The 25,331-nt window shown below is 50.7% G+C and overlaps 1 protein-coding gene and 1 pseudogene across 7 annotated transcripts in view; one reads left to right on the forward strand and one right to left on the reverse strand.

The window, feature by feature from the left end:
• RGS3 (regulator of G protein signaling 3) overlaps nucleotides 1-25,331 on the forward strand; it is a 135,110-nt gene that overhangs the window by 31,758 nt on the left and 78,021 nt on the right. For 5 of the 7 annotated variants that reach the window (XM_031450240.2, XM_064490435.1, XM_064490434.1 and 2 more), the window contains 9 exons: nucleotides 88-182; nucleotides 1,168-1,236; nucleotides 9,645-9,705; nucleotides 10,864-10,954; nucleotides 11,589-11,644; nucleotides 18,131-18,212; nucleotides 19,036-19,141; nucleotides 19,880-20,231; nucleotides 21,120-21,159. In XM_031450240.2, the coding sequence (XP_031306100.2) occupies nucleotides 88-182; nucleotides 1,168-1,236; nucleotides 9,645-9,705; nucleotides 10,864-10,954; nucleotides 11,589-11,644; nucleotides 18,131-18,212; nucleotides 19,036-19,141; nucleotides 19,880-20,231; nucleotides 21,120-21,159 (952 nt within the window). Of the gene's footprint in view, nucleotides 1-87; nucleotides 183-1,167; nucleotides 1,237-9,644; nucleotides 9,706-10,863; nucleotides 10,955-11,588; nucleotides 11,645-13,963; nucleotides 14,189-18,130; nucleotides 18,213-19,035; nucleotides 19,142-19,879; nucleotides 20,232-21,119; nucleotides 21,160-25,331 lie in introns of those variants that run through there. The other 2 variants (XM_031450247.2, XM_010997391.3) reach the window with 2 other exon arrangements.
• On the reverse strand, nucleotides 3,145-6,808 carry LOC105103769 (large ribosomal subunit protein eL33-like; annotated as a pseudogene).

Raw genomic sequence — 25,331 nt, forward strand, 5'->3', positions numbered from 1 at the left:
CTTGGAGATGTGCAGAGTCAGCCGCTGGGCTTAGGGGATTTTGCTTGGCTCTGAGCTCAGCTAACCCTTCCTTTTCTCCAATTCAAGATTTCTTTGATCCCTGAAGATAATCGACTACACCGTCAGAAGACGCGGGCTGTTCCAGACTGCAGAGACCCAGTCTTCCACGAGCACTTCTTCTTGTAAGAGTCTGGTGTAGCTGGGCCCTCAAGAGGAGAGGGAAGGAGTGTTTATCTGGAAACAGCTCTGTTTGCCAAATCTAGAACCAGATCTAAGCAAAAAAAAAACAGTGACTTCTAAAGGATGTCTTTGTTTTCTCATTCACTTGTGTCTTTGCATCCCTGGCACTCAGCCCAGCAGTGAGGTTCACAGTGATAAGGTATCACGTGGCTGGTTCTCATAACTAAAATGCCCAGCCTGAGGCTGGCAGCCCCTGAAAAAAGTAGACCATTTCCCACTGTGCATTGGGCCAAGCTTTCTCCTTTAGCAGAAGGAATTTTCCAAGCTGAGGGATGTTTTGCCTTCCCACCCACCTTTCCCCAACTTGCTAACCTTTCTGAGCCCCGGCTTCCTTATATGTAAAATGGGGCTAATAATAGTACCAGCCTCAGACAGCGGAGGTGTAAATGAGACGGCATAACACAGAATGTCAGGTGTTATTGTTTTATTACTATTTCTTGCCCTTATCCCTGAACTCCAGGGCCAATGGGAAGATAATGGACAATGTGTATTTTCCTATTGGTGAAAATTAATAATATTTTGTTGTTTTCCTTGTCATACCAGGTAATCTTGCTTATTGTAGACACATAGACAATATTGGTAAACAAAAAGAAGAAAACAGAAAACACTCCTAGTCCTGCTACTCACTGATGTGTTTTGTGGTGTTTCTTTCCAGAGCTTTGAATTTGTGTGGGTGTGTGTTTACAAAAATGGAATTATTCTGTGAAATTCTGTTGTAACCTCTTTTTCATCCTCAGCAATGTAATGTAAACTCTTTTATGAATATAAGTACTCACCTCCCACACTCTTTGTGCTCTGGTTTATTTAACCAGCTCTTGACGGCTGGATGTTCAGGTTATTTCCAAAATTTGCCATTATGATGGACTCTGTGGGTCTGGACTAGAGCTCGCCCCTACTAACCCTCTGACTGTCTGGTTTGCTTTGCAGTCCTGTCCAAAAGGAATACGAACAGAAGCGCCTTCTGATCACTGTGTGGAACAGGGCAGCTGACTCCAAGTGAGGGGAACTGCTGAGCTGGAGAAGAGATCCTGCTCTGGGCTCGTGGGTGACAGTCAGGTGGCAAGCATATAGCAGGGGCTCAGTTAGTGCCTGTTGGATAAATGAATGGTAGTGGCATTGCTAAATTTGAGAGGCTGCCACTCTCCTGAGTGCCTGTCACTCTAGGTGATATCAAGGATCATGTTATCAAGGTGCATTTGTGAGCCCTTGGTATCAGCAAGACACTGTTGGCCACTGGGGATGCCAACCAGCCTACCCAGGGATTCTGCTCTCAAGGTACCTGTTTTCAGGAGGGGACACCAGGGTCTGCATGGAGGCAGATGTCAGTAACAACATGCCCAGGCTTACTTCTGCAGCAGTAGAAGCTCCATGAAAAATGGGCCCGTTTCTCTCTTAGTCACTGTTGTACCCCGTGCCTAGCATGTAGATATTTGGTAATTATTGGTGGAATGAATAAAAGAATAAAATGAATAGTAGGACAGTAAGTGTGGAAAGAGGGAGAGCTCATCATGGGCTGAGGGCAAGGAAGGCTTCATGCCAAAAGTGGGATTTTGCCAGTTCTTTTTTTTAAGTTGAAGTATTGTTGGTTTACAATGTTGTATTAGTTTCTGGTGTACAGCATAGTGGCTCAGTTATACATACATATTCCTTTTCATATTCTTTTTCATTATAGGTTATTACAAGATATTGTATATAGTTTCCTGTGTTATACAGTAGGACCCTGTTGTTTATCTGTTTTACAAAAAGTGGGATTTTGAACTCAAGGGAGAGCTGAAGAATAAGACAAGGAGAGGAGGTTGGGAAGGGCATTGCAGGCAGGGGTACTGCATGAGCAAAGGCAAGGAGGCAGGGGTATGTCCTTTCCCAGGACACAGGAGGCCAGATGTGATCATCAGCCATGGCAGCTGGAACAGAGCAGAGGAGGAGTGCTGAGTAGTGAGGGTGAGAATTAGCAGCTCAGTGAAGGGGATGAGAGCACTTGACTGCATGGCCCGCTGTGAGCAGCAGGGGCTCAATCAGCTGGTGCAGCCCAAAAAATCTGGGAGACTCTGTGGTCAGTAACATTTGCCCAACAATCGTAGAACCACATGGTGACTGGAAAAGGGCCCAGGTGGATGAAAATCAGCTCGACTCACCAGCTTAGACCCAGAGAATATTTTGGGGCTCCATGCTTTTTAGTGCCCTAAATTTGATAGTATGCTTTTAAAGTGGAGCCTTATTCAACCTTCAGAATGAAGGATTTGTCTTTCAATAGAGCATCTCCTTGTTATCATGGGATGGTGCTTATGGGACTGTAGACCTCATTCACTGGCCATTTCCTGGTTACACATGTGGTAACATTGCTGCAAGTGCTGGGGACACATGGGATCAATCAGAGACTGTCCTGCTCCAGAGAAGATCACTGACAGAGACTTGGGGGTGTGGGTGATGAGGAGGATGCCACACACCATTTACTGGGTGTTGACCGCAAGCCAGGGTTTAACAGTGTATTATCTCATTTAATTCTTAAAACAACTCAAAGGAAAGTATATTTTTGTCTTCAGATTTCAGAGAAGGAAGCTAAAGCTAAGAAATGGAGTAACTTGCCCAAGGTGACATGGCCTGTGAACAGTAGAGCCAAGATGGGAGGGAACCCAGGCATTTAGATCCCGGAGTCTTCAGTCTCAACACTATACTGGACAGAAGGAGGAACCAGTAGGGCACAGAGAGCAGGGCAGGAGTAGGGAAGGATCTGCAAACGCATTGGTATTGCCAGAGGGTCAAGTTCAAAGTAGGGACTGGCTGGAGGTAAGATGAAGAGGTTGGCATAAACCGCATCAGATGATTCTGTAGATTGTTTTTGTTCTTTTGTTTGTTTTACAAGAGAACAAATCCACACTTATATTTATTTACTTTTCGATAAATTTAAATCCGTGAGAAGCACAGCATCACCCAGATTCTGTGTCCAATGCCCTTAGCCAGAAGGTTGCTTCTGAATTTGGCACGAACCGTGCTGCTGTTTCCATGAGCGTGAGCTACCTTTCCCCAGATTACTCTGGTTTTGTTTGGTTTTCCCCCAGGAGTTAACTGTTCTTTGCTTTGTACATATAAGCACATCTAGATAGAGTTCAGTTTCATCTTGAGTATAAACACCTTCAGCTTTAAGAACTGTGTGCTCCCTCTGGTTCCAGAGACCCCAGTTACGGCCAGCAAAAATGGCCTTGGATCACAGCTTCCAGACGTATTTATCATTTTAGAAGTCCGGTTCTCAGCAGGCCTCCACAGGTCCAAGATGGCTAAAAGAGTTTAGATTTTCTTTGGAGCGTGAGTTTTCTCCTTTCCAATAGTTCTCAATCCCGGCCGTGCATCAGAATCACTTGGGATGCTTGTGAGGAACACAGGTTCCCAGGTGTCACATCAGATTGATTAAACCCAGATCTTCATGGGTAGGTCCTAGGAATCTGCATTTACACAAGTTCTCAGGGTGAACCTCATGCAGCCAGCTTGGCGTTTGGGAATCTGGTGATAGGGAGATACTGAAGGGTTGTTGAGCAAGAGAATGACAGATGTATCTAGATCCGTCATTCTGGGAGGTCTTTGGAAGGTTGGGGAGGAGCTCGGAGATTCTTGTGGTGATCTGTGAGAGAGATGATTTAGGGATATAGAGGAAGGAAACAGACCCAGGGTATAATTTAGGAGATTTAAAACAGTAGTACTTAGTGGGAATTTGGCTGTGAGAACAGTGGGAGAAGTCAAGGATAACTCCTGGGTAGCCGTGATGTCTCCAACTAAGCCAGAATGTACTGGAGGGGAAGGGGAGCCAGCTTTGGACACTGTGAGATGGAGGTTCCTGGAGGGCAGCCAGCTGCGAGCTGTGTAGGGGTTGCCTCTGCTGGCCTGGAGCTCAGGGTAGAGAGAGGCCTGTGGCCACAGCGGAGATGGGGGAGCCATGGCCGCCAAGGTGGTGGGTGAAATTTTGAGCAGGTGAGACCACTGAGGAGGACGGTGGGTGCCAAGGACCAAGGGTCAGGATCCTGTCTTGAAGGGATGGGCATGGGAAAGAAAAGCCCTGAAGGAGACAGAGGAGGAAGAGGGACAGAAGGATGCCCAGCGAGCCCCCTGGACAGAGGCCAGGGGTGGGGCAGGTGCCAGAGGCAGACACCAAACCATGGGAGTCGCCACTCCCTCCGCTGTGACGCTCTCCTGCGAGACCAGAGCGAGCCAGGAAAAATGCTGCTGGAGAAGACACAGCAGTGTAGTTGGCGGTATTTGGAAAAGAAAGCGAGGCTGGGGAAAGTGAGTCAGCACCCAGTGAGGCAGCGTGACAGAGGCAGTGTCTCCACTTGTTGCCTATTTTGGGAAAGTGAGATTCCTTATTAAACAAAACACAGTCCAACTCGTGGTCACAGTCCCAACCCAAAGCTCAAGAGGGACAAAGCAGGCCCAGGCAGGCCTGCTTTCCGAACAGATGGCCCTGCCCAAGGTGCCAGCACCACAGTGACCGGCGCAGCAGGTGGGAGGCGTGGAACACTCCACCTCTGAATGAGAAGGCCTCTGAGCTGGAGGAGACGGACAGAGTGATTGCCGGAAATTTCCGCCCTGCTGGTCACTCTCAAATCAAATTGTGCTTCTCTGAAGGACGGACAGTCAACTTGACAACATGAAGGACAATTACAGAAGGAAGGAAACAAACATTTGTGAACTCTTCTCTGTGCCAGGCACTTTACATACATTATCTCATTTAACCCTCATCACAGTCCTGAGAGGCAGGAATTATTATTGTCCCTCTCTTCAGAGAAGAGGAAGCTGAGACTTATGAAGGGTAAGGAACTTGCCCGAGGTTATATAATAGTTCACGTTTATTAAGCACTTGATGTCCACTAAGTGTGTGGACACTAAGCATATTCCATGCATTGTCTAATTTAATCCTCACAGCACCATATAAGGTAGGCATTGCTAGTGTCACTCTTTTAGAGGCACAGAGAAGTTAAGTAACTTGTCCAAGGTAACACAGCCAGGACATGGTGAAAACAAGATGCAAATCCAGGTAGCTTGGCACCAAACTCATGTACTGGAAACCACATTATAGTGTACTTACTTGACCAGCTCACACAGGTGATAAACGGCTCCAAGGCCACACCCTTTCTGTGTCACTATGCTTGTGCCTCAGGCTTCAGGCTACTTCCCAGAGCATTTATAATGTAGTTTTATATAAACTACATCCAGCTGAATATGTGACAGATGCATTTTGAAACTGATAGGGGATAAAAGAGAAGCATCTGTTTCACGAATTATCATGATTCTTCCAGTGATGGCTGTAAATTTGTATTAGAGAAACAAGATGGTCTACAGAGAAATTCTGAAGAAGGGCTGGATGATTTCAGGCTCACATGGTGATCACAGCGGGAGCTGAGGAGAACCAGGCCTCAGAGCAGTAGATCTTGGCTAAGCTCTAACTTGCTGTGAGACTGTAGGTAGGTCCCTTCCCCACTCTGGGCCTCAGTTTCCTCTTCTGTAAAATGCAGTGATCGCTAAGGTTTCTTTCAGCTTATAGGTTCTGTGAGTTTTTAAGAAATTATAGACATTTTCAAATGTATGCAAATGTAGAAAATATTATATAATAAACGTTCGTATACTCATAGCACAGCTTTATCAGTTACAAATATATGGCCAATTTTATTTCCTCTATGTCCGCACCTACTTTCCCCTCCTCCAGTGGATTATTTTAAAGCAAACCCCAAACGTCATCTCATCTCAGCTAATATCCTTCTAAAGATGGCTTTAAAAAACAACCACAATGCCATTATCACATTTAAAAATTAACAGTAACTCCTTAATATCAGTAACTGTGGAACTAAGCTATTTTTTTAATTGAAGTATAGTCAGTTTACAATATTGTGTCAATTTCTGGTGTACAGACGAACTAAGCTATTTGGTAAAAGCTGAACTGAAACTTCTAGTATCAATCAGAGCATTTTCAGAAGTTGTGGTCAGAGAACAATCGTAGAGAAAGTTGTAATGTTATACACCAGGTTTAAAAAAACCCCAAACACACACAACATACATTTGAAGAACATAATCTTTTATACTAGTGGTAACTACATATATGGAGAGGCTGCTTGCTATGTGTCACACACTATCCTGGGTACTCTAAGTGTACCCTTTCCTTTAGTCTATTTTATAAACAGGACCTCATTGCCAAGTACAGTGCTGTAATGTTAGAGAGCTTGTGACCTGAGATGGGGACTGAGCCTAAGGAAAGAAAAAATGAATGGAAAAATATGTGTGTAGTTTAAGCCATCAAATTAAAAATAAATTGAGATTGAGTGGGATAAATCTGCAGCAGAACTAGGTTAAAGGCCCCTGAGAGAAAGAATTAAAGTACATTCCCTCAAAATAATGCACTTTCATTTTGTAGCAGGTCTCCTATCCTGTGTTCAGAAGTAAACTGAGCCACGTACAGTCATCCCTTGGTGTCTGCGGGGAATTGGTTCTGGGACCCCACTGGATGCCAAAATCCGTAGATGCTCAAGTCCCTTATGTAAAGTGGTATAGCAAAGTCGGCCCTCCGTACCTTTGGGTTCTGCATCCTTGCAGGAGGGCTGACTGCTATTCCCTATGAGTGTTCCATGAAGCCTTACCTCTGAGCCTTTCTACTGGCTGTTCCTGCTGCCTGAAATGCTCTTCCTATCATTCTCTCTGGCTTAACTGTTTAGGCTTTCTTTGTGCATCTCAGTCCTAAGCACCTCTGTCAATCTGTCAATCTGTCAGTATATCCCTTGTATTGCTGTCTTAAATTGCTGTTTAAATTCCTGCATGTTTGTCTTGTTTCCTTAATGCTGAGGCTCCTTGCCCAGTATCTGCCAACCATAGACATGATGGATTCATCCATCTGCCAAGCCTTCACTTAGTGCATCAAGCCCTGAGCTCAGAATTTGGGATTCAGAGGTAACCAAGGCTTGACCCCTGAGACTTTGTGCCTGGAGAAATCTCAGGTGGTCTCAGAAATCTCAGGCTCTCCCGTTTATTACCTGACTGGTATATTGCAGTGTACTCAGTTTGCATGTAAAAGGAGTCTTTCTTCTTCCAAAGGTTTTCAAAAGCAGGCTTCAGAAGTAGCTAGTTGAAGAACACTTAGAAGGTCCTGCTTATGGATATAATTGTGACAGTTTGCTTGGCCTGAATCACCATGAAATTATTGGAGGCCCCTTAGCAGGAAGCAAAGCTCATGGGAGGCTATTAACCATTTAGCATTCTCTAAGCACCAAGGAATGAAAATTCCACTTACTGAAGAGCAAGGAGAGGCAGCCCTTATTACAGCTAAAGCATCGTGCCTGGAGATTTAGAAAGTTGCAGCCATACCCAGTGTGAAAAGAAAGTGCACAGCAAGGCCGTGTGGGCACCTAGATACCAGTTGGGTTGCTCTTGAATGGGTTGACAAACAAAACTAAATCAGTGATGAGGACTTTGGCAAAGTCTTGACAAGGCTTTCCTGGAACAGCAGCTCAGGTCAGTGTCTGCCGCTCATCATGGTTGCTGCAGCTGCCCTTCCATTAGTGCTGACTTGGCCACTTCCCAGGAGGGAGGAGTATTTGTTTTTGGGGGTGGGTGGGGAGGTGGATATGGAAGAGTCGCTCTAATGGAGTGACTGCACTGTCCTCTATGGGTAGATTATTAATATGGCCTTGTATGATGAGAGGGGGCAAGGAAGAGCGGGGAGCAGGTGGACCAGGCTGTAGGAAAGGGGAGCAGGGAGAGAGAGCAGAGGGAGTAGCAGAGTGAGAGCGGCTGGTGCAGGGTGTACTCTGCAGGGCAGGGGCACCGGTTTTGAGGATCAGTCTCCAGCATTCTGCTTCCCTGCCCCTCACTTGGCTTGGCTACCGACAAGAAGCCAGTTTTCGCCCAGGACTGTTGGGTGGTAAGCTGCCACCCTTTCCAATGAATTCAAACAATATGTGTTTATAAAGACCTTCTAGACCACTGGCCCTTGACTGGGGCAGGCACGGTGAACAGATTTCTACAGACTCCCCTGCCCAGACCCCACCTTGGACTTACTGGGTCTGGATCCCCAGGAGTAGCCTCTGGGGCACAGGACTTAGGCTCTTTAGGGGGTCCTGTGGTTTCGCTCAGGCCCCCTTAGACCTGGTTCCCAGAGGCACAACTCCAGGGAGTTAGTTCACTACTCATCTGGGAAGCTCATTCCATCCTTGGCTTTGAAATTATGCCTTTCACAGAACATGCCAAGTCCTTCATCTGTGTGGGCCCCTCAGATATTGAAGTCAACCATCAGGTTCTGCTCCTGTCTTAATACCCATGTTGTTTCTTGATAAATAGCTATTAAACCAATCTCTGAAGGGGCCTGAGTTGGGGATGTGCTAAGAGAAAAGAGAACAGGAAAAAAAAAAGTAACTCTAGTGTTAGGATAGAGAAAGATGTGGTAGAACAGAAGTACTTTCGCGTAGATTTATACCGTTTTTTTTTTCCTGATTCCAAAAGTACTGCTTATTCCCTGTAAAAATTTGAAAACACTAAAAACCCAAAAGAAAAAACAAAAACCCTTCTAATCCCACCTACAAGATACAACCATTATTAATATTTTGGTGGATGTCTCTCTCATTAAACTACAGATTTGCAAACTTCCTTTTCTCTCACGATAGCAAGGTTATTTTTTGCATTAAATTAATATTCGTATCTACTATCATTATTGAAAGCTGCCAAATATCAGTCAGTCCCTGATTGTTGGACACTAGGACTCAATAATGGACATTTTTCAGGAACTTTTAATTACTCTTAGCTGAGAAGGACCCAACTGAACTCAGCCAGTTGGCACAGTGTGACATCGCTGTGAGGCCTGACCCTGACTCATGCCTGTTTGCCCAGCTAGTAGCCAGGTCTGATTGGTCTTGGTGCCTTTTGTGTGGCAGATTAGTTTGACCTTCATCTGAAACTGTCCAAGTACTTCTCGGGTCCTGCCTGGACCTAAGACAAAGCTTCTTAAGTTTGAGGTCCCATAACTTTTCTCTTGGATTGAGCATCACCAGCTGCTGTGGAAACTAAAACTCCCTGTGGGGACCAGCTCTTCAGACCAACCAGTACAGGACATTTCAAACCTGTGAGGTAGCGCTGAACTTCTGTGGTTGGTGGAGGGAGTGCTGCCCCATGGCTTTCCCATGGGGCTCTACTGTTAACTCGTTCTGTGACCTTGGGAAGGGGATCAACTCAGCCTCAATGTTTTCCTCTCTGAAATGGAGAGAATAACTCTGCTCCAACCTAACTCACAAAGTTGGAAAGATCAAATAGATGATGGAGGTAAAAGTGCTTTGTAAACCACAGTGCATCAGGCAAACCTATGTTACACTTGACCATCGACCTCCCGATATCACCCGCTGAAAAGGTGCTGACTTGGGCTTCTAATGTTCTCCCAGACAGAGTGGACTCATTGGTTGCATGAGCTTCGGGCTGAAGTCCCTCCTGACTCTGGACAAGGTGGGTCCCATGGTAGCTCCTGGTAGGTCAGTCCATCCAGGCCAGGGCTGGTCCAGGCAGGGGCCTTTGTCTGGAAGCCACTGGGTGGGGCTTATGTCTGTGAGATGGTACCCACTGAGACAGGTGCCCCGTGGCCTGATAACAGTATTTGTCACCTGTGTGACTAAGGATCCAGGTCCCCATCTTGGCTCGTTCTTGTCAGAGACCAGTTGTTAGTCAGCTCCAAGTCTTTCCAGGAGGCTCTGGGTCTGTTGTCTGCCTTTAAGGACACTAGTAGGTCCCTTGGAGCTCAGAGCACTCCCCACTCTGGAGGCTGAGGGCCAGGTGCTTCTTGTAGTCTGTTCCAGGATTCCCTTGACGTTGTCTGCCAGGTCTCATGTTTCTCGGCCTAGCAGGTGCTCAGGGATGGAGTGAGTGTCCTCTTTAGAGCCTTCCTTCAGACTGGGTGAGGACTCTGGATTCTAGAGGCCCCTCCCTGTGGGCGACCAGTCCCCAGTCCGTCTCTGCTTGGACTGCACTCCACACGTTGGAGGCATTGAGCAGGGGCAGGACGTGCTCCTCTTGCACATCCTGGAGATGGCCTGGAGGCCTGCTGCATGCAGCTGCCAGGTGACCCTGCCACTCAACTCTGTCCTGAAAGTGAAGTCTGGGGTAGGTGGCTGAGGCCCCTTTATCCTGCACGTGGGTCCCAAATATCTTGTCTTGACTGCAGCCTCTATTTCATTCCCTCTTGGGAGAAGATACTTCCCCTGAGGACTGCTTAAGAGCCTCAGGATGCCTACTTTCTGGCCTCACCCTTATGCCTCCCTCCCTGCTGTGCTGCCAACATTTATTGGGCTCCTACTGTGTACCAGGCACAGTGCTAGGCATGTCAGAGAGCCTATGTATGGTCTAGTGGGGGAGGCAGGCCTGTGTGTAGACTTGTTCTTCAGGGGTAAGAGGTGATGGGATTTCAGCAGAGGGGAGGACCAGCTCTGCCCAGAGCATCAGGGAAGGCTACCTGGAGGTGCAGGCATGGCAGCTCCCTTTGGAGCAGGGAGGCTGGAGTGTCTGCTCCTGAGCGAGGCTCTCTAGCTGCTGCTTTTGGATGGGGATCAGTGGCTGCCTGACCTGTGCCCTCTGCCCCCTCTGAGCATCTCACATCTTCTCTTGTGACAGGAGATCAATGGCTGGTACTACCTGCTTGGGGAGGACCTGGGCCGGACCAAGCACCTGAAGGTGGCCAGACGGAGACTGCGGCCCTTGAGAGGTGCATGCCCACCACCTTCAGTTCTGCCCAGACATGCTGTCCCCTGTGGCTCCTCACCCCACTCCCTACCTGTATAGTAGCGTCAGTGCCTGTGTTTTGTGACACGTATCACCCCAGGCTGCGGTCAGACCATGGGTCCAGGGACTTCTCATGAGCACCTGCTGAAATGCAGGCTTCAGGCAGCCTCATGCCCATGACGCCTTTATTAATCTGGTTGGACTTTCCTTGGAGAGGGTTATGACCTGACCCCAAGTGGTTCAGCCCCCCCCAACACCTCTCGTGGAGGGCCAGGCTTTAGGAGCTTCCTGCATGGCCCCTCCCCAGGGTCTGTGGTCTGAGGATCCCCTCTAGGCTGCCTTGCTGACCTTGGGGTGCCCACCTCTGCAGACAGGCCGTGTAGGCCCCGCCGTGTGGGTCCTGAGACTTCCCCCCTTCTTCTCTGACCTTCCCACGTGCAGACCTGGCTCCTGAGCCCCGACCTAACCTGAGCTTGGCATTCCCACATCCTGGAAGCCAGCAGTGTACCTGGGCAGCCACATAGGCCTGGTACCCTGGCCTCATCCTCTGGGTGGTCTGTGGAAGGGACACTTATATGCCAGCGGAAACTTTCTGACTCTGCTCTGTCATCTTCCAGACCCATTGTTGAGAATGCCAGGAGGCGAGGACACCGAGAACGGGGGGAGACTCAAGGTAGGTGGGAACAAGCCTGGCAAGACTGCTGGGCCCTGAGAACTGCTCTGGGGTCCAGAGCATTCTGTGCTGAGACTCAGATTTACTTGGTGCTTGGAAACTCAGCAAGTCATGCATTTTTAAGAGGTTATTTCTGGTGCTTTTCTCAGGTTACTCATGTTTGGAGCAGGGGTCGGGAGGCAACCAGGCCCTGGCACCTGGAAATGGAGGAGTCTGGGTTGTACTGACTTTGATCTCTTGAAGTCAGGTCCTCCCTTCCCTGCAGGCAACCTCAGACCCCCTGCTCCCCTGGTGCTGTGACCAAAATACCCTTTCAGGTTTCTCCCCCTTGATGTCAGAGAGCAACTGTGAGTCTGAAGCTGGGACTGAAGTGTTCTCACTTCCTGAGGGCTTTGACTCTAGAGAGAAACCTTCCCTTGGGGATTTTGGAGAATTCATCTAAATTCATTTCGTCTCCTTACAGAACAAGGCAGGTGATTTATGTTTTTTCTCTAACAACTAAGAGAGGGAGAAACAGCTCCCAGTGACTTAGTAGCCCCTCTGTCCTAGGTACTGCTGGTATCTAATGTGACCCTCCCTGCCTCCTCTGAGGTGGTTGTTACTTCCTCATCTCCCAGATGAGCACAGCGTTTAAGGCTCAGAGACGTTAGGTCACTCTCCATAGCCACACAGCCAGCAAGTGGTAGAGGACAGGATCTGAAGTGAGGCACGGCTGCCTCCTGCAAGTGGCCTAGCTGGGAAGATAAGGTGGTGATGTTTTCCATGATAATGTATGACATTTAGGTGTATTATGATCTACAAGACATTTCCCCTTTCATTTACTCAAGTCATTCACTCATTCACTCATGAAGTCTTTATTGAAGCTCTCCTTGGCCAGGTCTTGTGCCAGGTGCTGGGTTAGAGTTGTCAACAAGTCAAAAGTCCCTGCCCTCGTGGAGCCTACGGTCTAGAGCTGTGTTGTCCAACATGGTAGCCACTAGCCACCTTTGGCTACTGAGAACTTGAAATGTGGCTAGCATGACTGAGGACCTGAATTTTAAATTTTATTTAATTTTAATTAATTTAAATTTAAATTATACATATGTCTAGTTGCTACCATACTGGGTAGTACAGTAATAGAGTAACTTGCCGGGTTTCTGTTTACTGTGGCTTCATTACAAGTTGGAAAGCTTTCTTCTACCTTTAGTGGGGCAGCTACAAAGGCCTTCCTCCCTCTCTCTCTACATGCCGAGCACAGAGAGGACGGTGACCGGGGAGCATCCCTGCGGTTTTGTGGGAATTACAGGGACATCAACACTGCAGGTTTCTAGGTGGCCTGGGAAAGTCCTGCTTTGTGCTGGCCTCTGCACACAGGCCCTGACCTCTGGGGACATTGTTCTAAAGTGTGTGTTTGATTTTCCTGGGCTTGCACACTCAGAGATGTCCGTAGGACTCAGCAAAGTGGGGGTGTTTGCAGAGGCTTGGTTAGGGTAGGGGGAGAGCCCTGAGAGATGACCTGTTCAACTCTTTCATTGTGTGCATGGGGACATAGAGGCTCAGAAACGGGGGTGACCTGCCCACGGTCACAGGGACCAAAGCTGGGCTGGATCAAGGGACTCACACTCCCTGGCATCAAGGATATGAGTGGCTTGATAGTTTTTCCCAGAGGCTCTGAGGTCGGTGTAAGGGACCCTAGGCTCATCAGGCCCTGCTCTACAGGGCAGGGATCAACACTGGGAGAGGGTCTGGTCCCAGCTTCATTCTAACCTGCTTTGTGACCTTAACCACTCAAGACCCCCAGTTCTTCAGCAGTAAGAATGAGGAGGCTGGATCATCTGGTGACTGGAAATCCCTTCCCGACTTGACTTTATGGTCTGCTTGTCATCAGATCCTTAAAGCAGCCCACCTACATGGATGAGAAAACAGACTTTTAAGTAGCCTCTGAGTGGCAGACAAGCTCCCATGTTTTGTAATCCCTATCTTGAGATGGGATGTCTGTGGGTGCAACCCGCCTCCCCACACCAGGCGTCCTTGGATTCTTAGGCTGGGTTAGTTCCCTGAATTTGCTACTGTCGGGACCCTGGGATTTGCCGGGGGAGGTGGTGTTGTTGCAGAGTGGGCCGTGTTTTCTGCCTGGGTTCTCTTCCAGCCAGGGGTGTTTGTGAGAACACTGGAATCACAAAGTGGCCCATGGCGGAGAATGCAGCCAGAACAAAGGCGCCCTCTCCCCGCCGGGGCCCGGGGAATACTAACTAGTTGACAGGAATTTTAATATAAAACTCTCCCTCTTCCTTGTCATTCGGAGGTTTCAGGAAGCCTTCGGGCTTATCGTGCAGAGGCACACAGCACAGACAGGGCTTGGGGAGGTGAGAGGTGATTTCCTGCCATTCTTCTGCGGGGCGGGCTTCCCAGGGCGGTCATGCCAGGCTGACGGGGCGCAGTGCGGGCTCCCACTGCTGGGGGGGAGAGCTGGGTTTTCAGGGGGCGGCTGCCCAGGCAGGACCCGCAGCCATGAACCGCTTCAATGGGCTCTGCAAGGTGTGTTCGGAGCGCCGCTACCGCCAGGTGGGTGCTTGGCCCCTTGGAGGGGTGTGGGATGTCGTTGGGGATCATGGGTGGGGGCTTACCAAGCAGGACTCCTCTCCCCACAAGGCTTTCTTCGCCTCCGCCTGTCCTTTACAGGTTCATTGTGATCTGGGGGCAGGATAGAGGCAGGAGCTGGACTTGAAATCTGACCTTTACCTGCTGCCCCTCTTTAGGGGCAGATGAGGCCAGCTCTGCGCCACCCTGACCACTGACTGGGTGATGTCCGTGGTGAGATTATCTAGTTGATTTTCTGTCAGTTTTATTTGGGAGGAACGTGGATTAAAAAGAGCATCCCAAGCCTGAGATTGAGCCGGTTGCTGAGCAGTGGGTTTGTGTTTTTTGCTAACTTTGTATTTTTGCTAATTTTCCCTGCTTCTCATGGGATGGCAGTGCCTGTCCTGCGTTGTGTATGTGTGATGGTGTTTCAGTGTGTGTTGATGTGTGCTTGTATGCGAGATAGGATGTGTCTGTGTGTATGTACATACACACGCTTTTCCTCCCCGGTAGCCGTGATGCCTTGAGGCAGCTCTGGAGTCCTCTGGTTCCGGAGCCCAACCCCACTGGGAGGGTTTAGCCTCTCAGCCTCCAGTCTTAGGATGTGGGACAGAGTGGGAGTGATGATCCATTAGCCCCCAAGACTCTTCTGGAACTGTGATGGACATTTTTTCTTATAAAGAAGGCATGGTATCAGGGTGAAGGCAAGGGATGTCCAAATTTCAGGACTGTCCAAGCTGATGGGACTGTGGAATGGTTCTTATTTTAAAAGTATAGAAAAGTCCGTCTGTGTGTTTTAATGACCAGACTGGAATCTGAGTCCTGAACTCCTTTAGGCAGGCCAGCTTTGGTCTCAGGGAGATGCCCAGAGGGGTGACCTGTGTTGCACATGGGACAGTCCTCCCCAGCTCTCAGCCCTCCTGCCCTCCTAGAGCCTGCAGTGTAGCCCCTGTGATGCTGGCAACTGGGTGGGAGGGTGGTGAGGCAGAGAGGGCACTGGATGGGAGGCTCAGAAGTCCTTGGTCACTTGGGTCTACAGGCCTGAGAACCGGGGCACTCTGACAGTCAGAGTGGGGCCAGGCACGAGTGTGGTCTGGGGCTCTGGGACTCAAATTCAAGATGGATCCCATGCTAGGAAGCAGTGCAGGGTTGAGAGCTCCAGCTTTTTACCAGACCCAGGCTCACATCCAGTCCTGCCCTTCTTGAGCTGTGGCTCTTGAGCATGTCAGTTTACCTCCCTGAGCCTCAGTCTCCCTGTCAGTGGGATAGGGTGATAATGTGATGATGCTGAGAGAGTAAATGGGATAATGTGTATGAATTGCCTGGCGCAGGGCCTGGTATGGACATACAGGAAGCATTCAGTAAATGTGACATTTAGAGATTGGGATTGAAGTCTAGGCACAACAGAGGCTCAGAAACCAGGCAGGAGGGCAGAAATGAGGTGCTGGCTTGGTGAGATCTGGGAGCAGTGGTAGTTCCTTCCCTGGACAGAAATGAGCAAGAACCACCCCCAGGATGGACGGCCTCTGCCAGGAGTTGCTGAGGTTCCAGAGTTAGAGCAGGGCTGCTCCCCTCACCCCCTGACCCTGCAGCCCGAGGTCAGAGAGGAGGGCTGAGAACTTACTCACTTCAGGCCTCGGTTTCCTTCTCTGTAAAAGGGGCACACTAAAACTAGCCCTGCCTTCCCCTCAGGGCTGCAGTGATGATCAGGTTCTGTGGACATTGTCCCTTCAGTGTGGTTGGTGATCACGAAGGATAGAGCATACTTCTGCTTCACGCGGTCCCACCCCCTCACACTGAGCAGGAGAGGGGCTTACTTCTCGGCACCATCTCCTCTTCCCCTCTTCTCAGCCCCCAGCTGGCCTGGACTGTTGTCTAGGCTGGTTCATCTTAGGCTAGTGCCCAGGAAGGCGGAGGGGTCTCCTGTCCACAGTCCCGCCTGGGGCTGGAGGCTGTTTTGCTGGAGCACACTCCTTCTCTCCAGATTCAGCTCTGGGGCCAGTCCCCAGACCATTAGCCCTGAGCCTGGGGATGCTGGGACCTGTTTTCCAGAGCTGTGCCCCAGGCAGGAGGGGCGGTGGCCCTTGGTGGGGTAGGACTGGGGAAATGCTAGGAAGATGCTGGCATTCCAACTTCTGCTGGGGGTGAGGGTGCGTCGCGAGTCCCCTTCAATCCCCGCTGGTCGCATGAAGTGGACCTAGCTCCTGCCATCATCCCCCGGCCTCAGCCTGGGCTTTCCGCGCTCACTCCAGAGTTTGTTTTTCTTTCTTTCTTTCCATTTTTTTTTCCTCTTCCTGTCTTAGCTATGTGTTTTCCCAGAATTCTTATGGGAACAGGGTATTTTCCTGCCCCCTCCACTCCCCTTGTCTGTCAGATTTCCTGTTTTACAAACTGCTTTGAATCCAGGCCCAGGGCTGGTGGGAAGCAGAGCCTCAGGGGCCTCCCCTGCAGCATCCAAGGGCCTTGGTCACCCTGGGCTCCCAAGTCCTCCTCTTCCCCACGCCTGGCCTTTGGGACAGCTGACAGGGGAATGCTAGGCGCCTAGCCTGGAAGACGCAACCCCTAAGGGGAGGAGACAGAAGTCTCCTCATGAGGCCATAGCCCCTGACCTTCTCCAGGGTTGCTGAGTTGGCTTCTTCCTCTACCTGCCTGGGGCGCCCTTCCCCATGCCGCACCAGGGCCCATGCCACAACTGCTTCTGCTCAGGACTCAGACTCTTTTCTGACTTCAGCTCCCATATACCTGCTCTGAGCAGCCTGGAATCACTCTTTGGGTGAGAAGGGGCTGGGCCTTCTGCACCCCTCCCAAAGCCTAACTGTGGAGGTGGGGACAGAGCGGGTGTGCAGCAAGGCTGAACTGAACTGAGCCAGCAGACTGTGCTGCACCCTGACAGCTTCCTGCTGCTGGTGGGACGCTGCCAAACTGTCCTCACTAACTTAGCATTTGCTGAGTTCCTGCCATGCACCAAGCCTGTGATCTCAAGTCAGAGCACAAAGAACTCATCCCAGCACTGTCCTCATGTTTTGCTCTAATACTCATCATGTCCTGCTGTGTTTTGGAGAGATCTATGTACCCTCATCCCCTCTGGGAGCCAGAGACCAAGGCCTCATGCCTCGATACTTCAGCAGAGCCTGGTATACAGTAGGAGCTCAATAATTGCATGTTGCTTTGAAAAGAGATCCAGATGTCAGCAGGGCCCTTTCAGAGGACTTCTGAAAGTAGGGGTTGTGGACCTGCCATGCACATGGGCCTCAGCAGGCACAGTGAGGTCATTGGCTAGTTCAGGTTCAGCTAGGAGGCCTGTCTATGCCCTCACCTGCCCCCTCACCTGGGAGCCCTCACTGGATTCTTTGAGGCCCTCACAGTGGGCAGCCCTGAGATCCCCAGCATGTGTCCTCTGCCCCTTGGTCTGAGGTCGTGAGTCTGTATATCCCTACCTTCCCTCCCCTGTGCTCTGGGGGGACAGCCAACAGGTCAGCTTCGAATCTGGGCCCTCAGTACAGGTCCATCCCTGGGCTGATGCTCTGTGAGCCCCTGGGGGAACGGAGGAAGGGACTCAGCAGGTAGTGGGTCACAGGCGAGGTGGAGATGTACAGGTGCAGCAGGCCCTTTGGTAAAGGGCTAGGCCACATCTCTGTCAGGGCTGAGGAGGGCAAGATTCACCCTTCTAAGGCTCTGTGTGTCCTGGGCCCTCCCGCACCAGCCTGGCTTACCTCCTGAACTCCCAGCCTTCCTGCTTGGCCCACAACTCAGTGCTCAAGATGCCTGCAAGACAGGGACAACGAGGGGCTGGCCAGCCTCCTTCTTGGCTCCAGCAACCTTGGAGAGGAAGGTGGCTCTAGGGTGGGGCCTGTGGGCTTCCCGACCTTGGGGCTGAGGCAGCAGCCTTGTGGCTTCTGAGAGTAACCAGGCACGGTTGTGTCCTAGATCACCATCCCGAGGGGGAAGGATGGCTTTGGCTTCACCATCTGCTGCGACTCTCCGGTCCGAGTCCAGGCTGTGGATTCCGGTGAGTGCCTCGGGTCATGCCAGCCCTTGAGGGTTTGTAAACAAGACGTTGGAACTGAAGGGGGTGCCCTGAACTGGAGCAAAGTGTCCTGGTTTTTCAAAATGAAAAGAACAGTGATTTTAAAAGATCACAGATGAAACTGAGGTCTAAGAAAATATGCCCACTCTGGTTTTTTTTTTTTTGTTTTTTTGTTTTTTGGTTTTTATCAGAATGAAAATAGATTTTATATTTTGTTTCCCGTCATTTCAAACAGGAACTTAACCTATATTTTCAGTAATGGCTACATGGGAAAATGAGAGTCACTTATGAACGCGATTTGGAGTCAGTATTTTGTCTTACTCCAGCCTGATTAGCACTTAGAAATAGTCATTTCCTCCTTATTTTTTGCAAAGACTTCCCCTAGTCACAGAGTGAGCATCCTAAGAGAAGCTGAGATGTGGTGAGCTGGGCACCCCAGTGCCTGTGCAGGGATGGGCACAAGGCTGGCTCTGTGCTGATGTTAAAGGAATGAAGTGTGTGAGCCTGGCAACAAGGAGTTCTCAAGGGATGGGAGGTCCTGCGGAAGGAGTTGGGCCTGGCAGGAAGGATAGACAGCAGAACAGTTAGCCAGCCCTGGGTGCGCAGGCAGGGAGGAGATGAGGGCAAAGAGGGGCCTCCCTTCAAGGTCCCTGAGAGCATCCCGAGGTCGGCCCTTCATTCACAGATGAAGAAACAGAGAGGAGTGGTCCTTGTCTGAGTTCACTGTGGAAACAAAGGACCCCAGGACCTTTGAGTGGGTCATGGGCTTCAGGAGCCTTTGAGTGGCTTTTCTTTGTCCCTGCAGGGGGCCCGGCGGAGCTGGCGGGGCTGCAGCAGCTGGACACGGTGCTGCAGCTGAACGAGAGGCCTGTGGAGCACTGGAAATGCGTGGAGCTGGCGCACGAGATCCGGTGACAGGGGTGGCGGGTGGCCTGGGGCCTTGGGCTGATGCACACCTCCCCTCCCCAGCCCTGGACACACTCCTTGCCCGTCCCTCCTTCTCAGCTGTGAGCAATTCTCTGTGCTCCTTGGGGAATCAGTTTCTTGGCCTGAAAATGGAAGATTCAGGCTCAGAACAATTTTGGATCCTAGAACAAGCAGCAAGGAAGAAGCTCTCCAACAGACTTTGTGGTTCATGGCGTGAGTCCAGGGGGTCACTTTCTACTTTAGCTCATTATTTCTGCTACCTCAGAGCTAAGCCCATTGTTTTCCAAGGACTTGTAGACATCACAATTTTTCAGTTGCACAATTGAAAAACTATTCTTTAAAATGTTTTGATTTGCTAAATCTTAACCCTCTGTGTTAAAGCCCTCATGGTCCATTTTAGGTTTGCTTCTAGAAGGACTGGATGAAGGGTTATACATAGGTGGCTTGCTGCGCCTCCTTGGTTATACCTGATGGACATCACTAGTTGAATTTGGTCTTCTTGCCTGTTTACCTGGCCTTGGCCTCAGTGTCCTTCCCAGCCTCTGCCAGTCAACTAGAGTCAATAGGAGGGACCCCTTTGCTGTCTCGGCTTTAGATGGCCTCTGCATCCCTTTCTGCCCTGACACTGGGGGCTTCTCCCACACTTCCCCGCTCTTCCTCTCCTGGCTGACTTTGGTCTCCCCCAGACTCACCTTCTCTGTGTGACCTCCTCCAACTTCCAGGAGCTGTCCCAGCGAGATCATCCTGCTCGTGTGGCGCATGGTCCCCCAGGTCAAGCCGGGTCCAGATGGCGGGGTCCTGCGGCGGGCCTCCTGCAAGTCGACCCATGACCTCCAGTCACCCCCCAACAAGCGGGAGAAGAACTGCACCCATGGGGCCCAGGCACGGCCAGAGCAGCGCCACAGCTGTCACCTGGTGTGTGACAGCTCGGATGGGCTGCTGCTCGGTGGCTGGGAGCGCTATACTGAGGTGACCAAGCGTGGAGGCCAGCACACCCTGCCTGCTTTGTCCCGTGCCACTGCCTCCACCGACCCCAACTACATTATCCTGGCCCCACTGAACCCTGGGAGCCAGGTACGGACAGCTGGTTTTGGGGAAGGTGAAGGGCATGGGTCCCTGTGTGAGGCCAGGAAGACTCGAAGACTCACAGTTGTGTTGTGAGGAGCCTGCCAGGGGCTGGGAGTGGGGAGCAGGGAAGCGAGGATGTGTTAGCTCCAGCGTCTGTAGGGCTGTCCTGGGTAGAGAGAGCAGGTGGGCCTTTGTGGCCTCAGGGCACAGATCCAGGACCAGGGGATGTCACAGAGTGGAAGAGCGCACCTCAAAAGAAGGAAGAGCTGCCAGTCTACACTTTTCCACAGCAGAATGGGCCGTGTGGTAGGCAGTGAGCCCCTGTCGTAGATGTGAAAGCAGACACTGCAGGGTGGCATGGGGGGGTGATGGAGTGTGTCCCCCAAAACACTGTCCCATGAGATACTTTGGGGAAGAAGTGTCCTGAGGTCAAATAAGTTTGAGAAATAATCTTGTACTCTCTTCCTCTTCTGGGAGATTCCCAATGCATACTAGCCTCTTTGAGGCTCTGAGGGCATTTACAGTGAAAAAGGTAGTTTACTCGTGTTTAACCCCAAACTCCCCTGATGGTGCGCCCTTTGTGGCAGAGTTGTTAGCATCCCAAGTGCTGGTGTTCCATGGAATGCATTTTGGAACAAGCTGCCATCAAGGAAGTTGGGAACTCAGCCAAGAGGTTAGACTTGACGACAGCTAAAATTTGTTCAACTCGAACATTCTGAAGAATTCTGATTCTGTGATCCTTCCAAGCCCCCCTCTCAGCTCCTTAACGGGACTGCTGTTTTTCCTGTGTGCCCTGGGGTGCCCCCCTCCTATCCCAGGCCAGGGCTGAGCAGCTCGCCTGGTCTTCCTGCCCCGTTCCTGGGGCTGAGGTGGTTCTCTGTTTTTCCCTTGCAGCTGCTGCGGCCTGTGTACCAGGAGGATGCCATCCCCGAAGGTGAGTCTGTCCTCTGCTGCTGTTCGCTCCGAACCCCAGAGAGATGCTGAGGTAGCTGGGAGCTTGGGCCCCGCCTCCTCCTCCTCCCAGCAGAGTCAAGACCTCCTGCATGTTGACACAGACTCTTTCTCCTCTTGGGACCTTTTTAAACCAGTGTCTTTCTTCCTTGGAGCCTGAGCTGAGAAGGAAGAGAGGGCATCTTTCCAGAGCAGTCTGAGAGCCGGTGTTCAGGACTCAGGCATTCAGTTGAGATTCACTCAATGTTGCCGAGTGCCCAATATACGTAATGTGCTATAGGCACCATGGTCAGGCCTGCTCAGAAGGGAGGCGTTAAATTTGGAACTGGGAGGTCTCAAAGTGGAGTTGTGTGAGTTTGAATAACTCATGTCCCCTCACTGAGCCTTAGTTTCTACATCTATAAAATGGGGCTGATAATTCCCACTTTAGAGGGGTTTGGCGAGGATTAAAGGAGATAATGGTTTTGAGTAGCAGCCTGTTTACTGAGCGATGCTACGTAGAAGATAGTTGTCTTTGAAGTGCATGGATGTCTCTGCTGTTTGAATGGATTCTTCTCCTTTGACCTTCAAATCCTGGCCTCATTTTTTAAGGGTCAGGGAGAGAAGCTGGACACAGGACCTGTTCCTTCTCTCAGGAAGCCTGAGGTATCAGTGTTGATGCTGGAGCTGGCTGGCATTCCTTTAGGCCCTCTCTGCACCTGCCGGAGTCCAGCTGCCTGGCGTCCTGCTGGTATGAGGGTCGAGACCAGCCTTGCCTGAGGATCCATGATGCTGACCTTGGAAGTGCTTGAGCCCCTCCTCTAGTGCCTTCAGAATGCCCTTGACCTCCTTCCTTGAGAGTGGCCTCTTCCCAGCCCCTTACAGACTTGCTTCCTTGCCGTCCCCCTCTGTCAGTAGCGTGAATACGATACTTGCTTATAGCAGGTAACTTTTCTGGGGAAAAGGGCTTCCATCAGGCTCAGAGTTGTTGATGGAAGATGTCTTCATTCTCTCCAGGCTGGGGCATCTGGGTGTTTGGGCTTGGTATGTTGGAAATGAATCTATGTTCCTTCTGGAGAGGAATCTGATAGTGGTTTCACACTGAGTTTTTAAAAAGCTTTTAGTTGGCACATTAGGTTAGAGTGGAGATGTCACTGCTAAATGGTGACCCCATTAAGGGCAGGGCTTAGGCCGGCACATTTCTGGGTGTCTGATGCTGGACCCAGGGGTGACAGACAGCAGGTAGCCAACAGGGTTTTGCTTGAGTGACAGACTGAAGGGCAGTGACTTCTGAGGGTTGGCAGCCTGGTCATGGGAGATGGGAGTTGAAGAGGTATGTCGCCCGAGGCAGGCTGGTATAATTCCTTCTTGGCCGAGTGATGCCTCTTGGTGTCCCCCCAGTATGTTTCCACATTTTGATTCCCCTCTGAGAATATTGGACTTAGTGAACCAAGAAGGGCACAGTCATCCAGGCCGTGGGAGAGGGACAGTGAGGAAATGCTGATGCTGTTAAGATTGATGGTAACTGTTGAATGTATTATGTTAATCTGACTTCATTTATTCTTTATGATAATTATTTTAGTGTCCAAGGACATCTTTGCTCTTTACCAGAAATCAAGTGTTCATTGCTTCTGGTCCTGGGGTTCAGAGGACGAGGTGGAATTCAGGGCACAAATCTTCCCTCAAATGCTCTTGGGGCTCTACAGAGGCTAAGGCTGTCGCCAGGGTGCCGACTTCTGTCTCCTCTGGCTGGGCCACCTGCCCTCCTTTCAGGAGGGTGCGTTGAGCCAACCTGAGTTGAATGGGGTCTGGTGCCTTCCGGGAACTGGGGTGCCTGCCCGCCTGTCATTCTCTGGGGACAACACCCTGTGAAGGCGGCCAGCCTCAGATTCACCACTGCCGGGGCGGGATGGCTGCCAGGGCTCACCTTGGAGGCCGGAGCAAGGTGGAGTAATTACTGTGTTTGGTCAGTGAAGCAGGTGTTTAAAGGGTGACATGGGAGTTTGGACCAGAGGGTGTAACAGGTGGCAGGTGGGAAGTCAAGGAGTTTGCCTTCACAGAGCTCAGTAGCTGGGTTGCCTCTTGGATTATTTTTTCAAAAAGATACTTCAAAAAATCAGTTTTGGGGAATCTAGCCCACTTGCCACACATTATCCAGCATGTGTGGAGATGGGGCACAAGGGCTTGCCATGTAGATTGGGTTGATCCTGCTTTGTACTGGCTACTGGCCAGATGACCTTGAGCAAGTCATCCAATCACTCTAGGCCTCAGTTGCCTTCTCTAAAATGGGGCTGCTTCCCACCAGAAGGCAGAGGTATGTATCAAGTGGCTTATTTGTGACTCTCTAGGCTCTATGAAGACTCTGTGACAGCCCTGTGCAGCTGGGCTAGGGAAGGGAAGAAATGGCTTCCTTTAAAAGTCAGACTAGAGGGCACAGGGCCCAGATTACAGCATTAGCAAACAATACCCTTCTTTAAATTTGGTCTATTTTACCTCACTTTTCAGTCCTGTGTGGTTTTGCCTTCTCTGATCTAGTCTTGGTTGCATCAAATTAGACTGTCTAGTTCCAGACTGACCCTGTGACCCCATTCATGGTATGGTTTGTGGCCCAGCAGCCCTGTCCTAATGCCTGACAGGTGGGTGATTTATTGACTCGAGTTTATAATAATTCCTCATGCCCTTATACTCCAGTACTATCCACCAAAACCTTTCCCATCAGGTCTCTCGTGTGAGCCCCCACCAGCCCTGGGACAGGCAAGGCGGCAATCTGTATTATCTCTGCATTGCAGTGGAGAAAACCCTGGCTCAGAGAGGGAAGGAACCTGTTCAGGGTTGCACAGCCAGTCTCTAAGGAAGCCAGTGCTCAAGTGCAGGTGTCTTGTCCCACTCAAATCCAGTGCAGATGATCCTGAGAGCCAGGATGGGTTCTTTCAGCAAAGGGGCCAGGGCCTGGCAGCACAGACCCGTCTGGGGCCAGATCAGGAGAGGAGCTTTGTAAATACTTCCATGCATCTGTCTCCCCGCCCCCGCCTCTGTCCTGGGTTCATGCGCTTTCTACTCTTCTCTAAGCAACTCCCTGAAGAGACAGGAAGTGGTTTAGGTTATTATGGTTTGAGTGCTATCCCAAGAAACTGCTCTGATCGATGGTCACTTCTAGGGGTGTTGACTTGTTTTTCTCACCTGGCACAGTGAGAAGGAGCAGGGGTGGGCGGAGGAAGCAAGTGTGAAACCTTCTGAGCTGAGTTTTTCCTCTGACGCTGTGGACCTCGCGTTGGTGGGGAGCTTCCCCGAGATGTAGCTGGGTTCAGACCACCTATTCACCCCCGGCTGCGAGGACTAGGGGTGGCGGAAGGAGACCCAGGCCCCAGGACACGGGCTGGGTATGCAGGTCAGGGATGGCAGGTCAGTTGTTCCCCTGGCAGCAGGAACCTTTGCAGGGGGCCCAGCTGTGTGTGGAGCCTGAATGCCCTGGAGTTTGTCCCCTACCTGCTTGTGTCCAAGAATCCCTGACTTTTTTTAGCTACTCTGTGTTTGGCTCCTCTGCCCTTTGGATGAGACATGGTAAAAACCTGCCACCCCTTGTTCAGTGTGAGGGTGTGTGTCCTGCAGTGTCCCCTTATAAAGGGACTGCCTGCAGCCCTCTGCTCTCTTCGCTGGGGGCGATTCTCTCTCTCTCCCCTCCCCCTTTTCTGATGAGAATAATTTTCGAGTTGGTGGCCAAGCTGGAGAGTACCTCCTGGCTGTGATGAAGCCTGGGATTCCTAGAGTCCCTAGAACACCTGATTAACTTGCTTTTCCAGGTGGGGGAATCACAACAAGAACCACAATCAGTTAGCAGCTCACTTTTATCGAGCACTTACCAGGTCCCCGGCATTGTTCTAGGGGCTTTACTTGGAGCATCTCATTTAATCCTCATAGCAACCAGTGAGAGCTTGGTACTGTTACTGCAGTTGAGAAAACCAAGACTCTGAGAGGGGAAGTGAGTCGCTGACGGCCACGAAGCTGGGCAGCGGAGCAGTGGGATGTGAGTGCGGCCCTCTGGCTCAGAGCTGGTGCCCTTCCTCTGAGAACCGGAGCAGGTGCCACTTCTTATTGAAGGCCGACTTAGTGAGTCAGGCCGCTCCAGCTCCCTTGGCTAGTAGAGGGTGGACCTCATACATCCTGGGAAAGCCCGGT

This window comes from Camelus dromedarius, chromosome 10 (assembly GCF_036321535.1).
Source record: "Camelus dromedarius isolate mCamDro1 chromosome 10, mCamDro1.pat, whole genome shotgun sequence".
In the NCBI taxonomy this organism is placed as follows: domain Eukaryota; kingdom Metazoa; phylum Chordata; class Mammalia; order Artiodactyla; family Camelidae; genus Camelus; species Camelus dromedarius.